This window comes from Castanea sativa, chromosome 10 (genome assembly GCF_040712315.1).
Source record: "Castanea sativa cultivar Marrone di Chiusa Pesio chromosome 10, ASM4071231v1".
In the NCBI taxonomy this organism is placed as follows: domain Eukaryota; kingdom Viridiplantae; phylum Streptophyta; class Magnoliopsida; order Fagales; family Fagaceae; genus Castanea; species Castanea sativa.
The window spans coordinates 25,563,217-25,567,540 of record NC_134022.1 but is presented as its reverse complement, the minus strand read 5'-3'; the positions used below and the strand labels follow the sequence as shown (position 1 = coordinate 25,567,540).

General features: G+C 41.0%; 1 protein-coding gene across 3 annotated transcripts; it reads right to left on the bottom strand.

Moving 5' to 3' along the window:
* Positions 1-396: 396 nt before the first annotated feature.
* On the bottom strand, positions 397-4,324 carry LOC142613619 (putative galacturonosyltransferase-like 7). Of its 3 annotated transcripts, none has more exons than XM_075786045.1 (2): positions 2,719-4,324; positions 397-783 (listed from the first exon to the last, which is right to left on the bottom strand). In XM_075786045.1, the coding sequence occupies exon 1, from the start codon at positions 3,807-3,809 to the stop codon at positions 2,730-2,732; it is 1,080 nt and encodes a 359-aa protein (XP_075642160.1). In that variant the 5' UTR covers positions 3,810-4,324; the 3' UTR covers positions 397-783; positions 2,719-2,729. The 3 variants fall into 3 exon arrangements, with proteins under 3 accessions (XP_075642160.1, XP_075642162.1, XP_075642163.1); XM_075786047.1 differs by lacking the exon at positions 397-783 and adding an exon at positions 2,000-2,404; XM_075786048.1 differs by lacking the exon at positions 397-783 and adding an exon at positions 2,001-2,391.

Sequence of the window (4,324 nt, the reverse complement as noted above, 5' to 3'; positions counted from 1 at the left end):
AAGCCCCACAAGAGCCCACCTTATGTTGTCTTCTTTGCTTAACTTAGTCTTGGTTAGGTATATTAGAGACTTAATTTTAGTCTTTAGATGCTGAATGAAAATTAAAATTAATATTAAAACTAAAATGGCAAGAATCCCATGTGATGCAGATGCAACCCTTTGATATGCAGCTTAAGACACCGACACCTCGTTCATTCCTTTGAGAACAAACTTTCTGCTTCTGCTAAAGGCCAAATCCCTGTTTCAGCTTCACTATGTTAGGCAATAAATGGTTTTAGAATAATTGGTGAGTAGGACCAAATAAATCGTTAAGGGGATTGTTGCGCCTACAGCTGCTGTACCACTCAGTACCATAGTAAGATTTTATGGGTTTTTATTCTCCTTGAATTTGTTATCACTGCAAAAATAGTTCTTCAATAAAAAAATATCCGTATATCACTTATCACATACAAATGAAGCACCGATCAATTCCATCCACATGAACAACCTTCTCTCTCTCTCTCTCTCTCACCCAAAATTGTACAAATATTTGAGAGGGGAAAAGGAATCTCTCTCTCTCTCTCTCTCTCTCTCACGCATAATTGCATTATGATACCGATCCATGAAACCTCAAGGGTTCTATTTGCAAACTGATTTTTTTTGTGTGACACCTACATATGCAAATCGTCGGTAATTCCTGTTTGTATGGGGACTACGAAACTCGTTGTGGCCAATGTGGATTAGTCGCCCGCTCCCTATGCCCAATTGCCCACATCTCACTTCTAGAACCATCCAGCCAATATACTAAATGATTAAAAACAAAAGTGCATTAGTATATGATTAATAATAATTCTGACAGCAAAGCTGTCAATGTCAGAGTGATCTTTTTTATGATTTCACCACCCATATTGTGTAGGCCCTACGATTAAAAATAATATTAACAATAAAGTATACAATACGTAGGCCCCAGACACCAGTGTCGGTTGCAAAATTTATCTAAAAATTAAATCATAGCAAGTAGCAACCCAGCCAACCAGAGGATTGAGAAGCAGCCAAGCCAACAAAGTCGCCCGCATAATTCTTTTAAGTATTATTATTATTAAGGCTTTTGATTTTTGGTCAGTCTAGAATTAGTACTCTGCCAGAACATGTTTATATTAAGATCAATATAGAAGAAGCTAATCATAGTGCACAAACTTTTTTATCGTTTTTGATAAGTTAATTATAGTGCAGACTGACCACATGTAAACCCCTGATCCTACGAGACTCCAGCTCACAAGCCACGTGTGATGCCAGGGCTAATAGAATCGGTCCCCTCCCCCATCCCCAGCTTTGGACATTTCCCACGCAACAGTGACTCAAGGTCCCAATACCACAAAACTTCGATTGTTCAACTCTTAACTTTATTAACAAAATTATTAGCTACTTTTATTTATATATTTTTGAGTGGATATTATATACAATTAATATAAGCTTTACATGTATCACTTTTAGACTTTAATTTTCAAGGAAATTAAATTTTAAAAAATAAAAATCCGATGCTAAAGTGAGAATAAGGGATTGGGATTGCCAGCAAAGTGCGCAAAGGGGCATGGAAAGAAGATAGGATATCACAAGTCTTCCGCCGTTGCCAACGAAGCGCACATCTTGATCTTTCTTCACAAGCCTTGTGGAGTTGTCTAGCATTACAGCAAGCAACATTTAGATTCTTCCAATGCCTCTACACTTGACCCCAGTTTAGCACTCTCCAAACGCCACCCACGCCACGCGTGCACTCTTAAAGACAGCCACATTAAGGAAATGGACAACTTAAGAAAGACCAACAATTAAACATTCATATCCTCCACTTTTTCCTTATCCACACTACACCAGCACTCTCCATAATTGTTCTTTTTCTTTCCGTTACACTCATAATTGTTCTCACTCTTCACTCTTGCTACAAGTAGTTGACCATTTCCTTATATGCTAATTGCTCACAAAAATTGTAAAAAAAAAAAAAAAAACTGCCCCTTTATCTCTATACAAAAGTTTTCAAGTACCAATAAGAACCCCCTTTATTTTCTTATTTGACAAAACCTCTTTAAATTACACAATCAAATGAATGGGGCTCATAAAAAGTCATAAAGCTCTTCATGGCTTGAGCTAACCACACCATAGTGGTAAAGCACATTGAATGCTCATCTCCAACCCCAACAACAAATCAGTAAAAGGGCAATTAAGAACAGAAAAGAAGACAACAGCTATAAAGAGAGGAAATTCCCAAGAAACAAGAAAACGGACGGGAAATCAGTCGGGCTGTTAAAACAATTTTATGTTTCCGAGTTGCAGTATTCAATGGATTATTAAAAGTGTAATAGAGTCCTTTTCACTGTCTCTCCACTATCAAGTGTATTGTCGTTTCCACTGCTAGCTCTGCTAAAAACAGCTAATAAAACCCAGTACTCTAAATTAATCACAAAACAGAGTCCATATAGATTATACAACAAATTGAATATCCCTTTTTTTTGTGCTTTTATTTCCAGACGCAGGAATAATAAAATAAAATACAAATCGCCTGAGAATTGAGCTGCTACTTATAATAATAACATTAAAAGAAAAATAAGAATCAATAAGAAAAATTGAGTAATAAAAAGGTTATAGAAAGGGATAACACAAAATAATGGAGTAAGGTAAATTTTAAAAAAAAAAAAATGGCAAATTGAGTAATTAAAAAAAAATGACAAAACAGTCGGAATTTACCGGCGAGTAATTCATTCAGTGTGTCCGTGTAAATCGTAGCGTGCCCATTGTTCGTCAAGTTCGCACGGTTGGTTCGAGTCGAGTCTGAGCCACGGTTTGCCACTACCGGACCAATGTAGGAGGCTAACCGGACCGGGATGAAGGTCACGGCAGCTGCCTTTTACGTTATCGCCGCCTAAACCGTGTTGGTTCCATCTGTGCTCGATGGGCGCCACGTGCCCAGCAAAAACCAATAGGAACGGTGGCAATGACCCGAGCTCGTAGATCCGGTGGCTTTTCTGGATCTCCATCCACTTTTCTATTTGCTCCGTGTACCCGACCCGTCTCCATCTGTCCAGATCTATCACCATCACGCCAGTGTTGAAGTAGCAAGGTTTCCGGTAATCGAATGTGGCGGTGAAGCGCCGGTCCGACCAGAATCTGCCGGTGAAATACTTGGTGAAGTTGGCGTGACAGTACTCCGGAGCTCCGATTGTTCTGGAGCCTAAGCTCGTGTTCCACAACTTGAAAATATTATCGACGACGATGAGATCAGAATCTAGGTATATAACTCTCCCAACACAAGGCTCAAGCAGATCAGCCAAGTAATTTCTCGCGTAATTCAAAGGCTGCTCGAGCGCTTGCCTCACCGACGTTGAGATCAAGCCCCGCACGATCTCCGGATCGAAGTAGTACACCTTGAATTTCAAGAGAGGGAAAGTGGACCTCACGAGGGTTTCCAGACTCGTCTCGGAGACCAGAAAATGAAAGAAAATGCTCTCCGGACAAAGCGAGTGCCTAAGAATCGAATGGACGGCGGCGATTGAGCCTCGAAGGTACTCAACGTCGAGCGTGATCGCGACGTGGACCAAATTGGGGTCGCAAACGCTGATTTTGGAGTGGACGGAGCCGCATTCATCGGCATTGGGAAATGCCGGGGCTCTTCGGAACGAAAACCGGTTGAGCGAATCAGGGCGGTGCAATCGGAGGTGTTTAACGAGGTGAGTGGATCGGATGGCCTCGGCCGGTGGATTCGACTGTAGAGAAGGAGATAAAATGATCATAAGCATTGCAGCAGTGAAAAATCCAGAGAATCTCATAATCCAAAGCATCTTCACCGTATAACTCCCCCTCCACTTCTTCTTCTTCGACTTGAAATCGAAACGCCCAGCTGGAATCGAAGTTATGAAGGCTAGGGATTCTTTAAGGTCCGCCAGAGTTATTGTTGCTGTATCAAAGGAACCGATTCTTAATCAAAGAATAACCACAGAGCTTGCCTTCGAATTCCACCTTTCCTTTCTCATAATTTCTGAATCAAATTTTTGGATGCCGTGGGAACAAAGCGAACTCGGAGGAGAGAGAGCACTTAGAAGAAGACGAAGAACCAGGGCGGAGGCGCAAGATAAAAAGGCCCAGTGCTACAATGCGCCACAGAGTGCTTTTTACTTCCTCTTCTTCTTCCTCACTCTCTCTCTCCCTCTCCTCTACTGGTTGCCCCTCTCTCTATAGGAGGAGAAGGTGAATGAAGAAGCAGTGGTACTAGTAAGGATAGAGAGAGAAAGAGAGAGACATTTTACTTTTTTGCAGCTTTGCGTTTTCCACCATAGAAATCCACGACCCTAAACAT

What these genes read in the sequence shown, in the direction of transcription:
- LOC142613619 (XM_075786045.1), bottom strand. Translation starts at nt 3,809, where the DNA reads ATGCTTTGGATTATGAGATTCTCTGGATTTTTCACTGCTGCAATGCTT.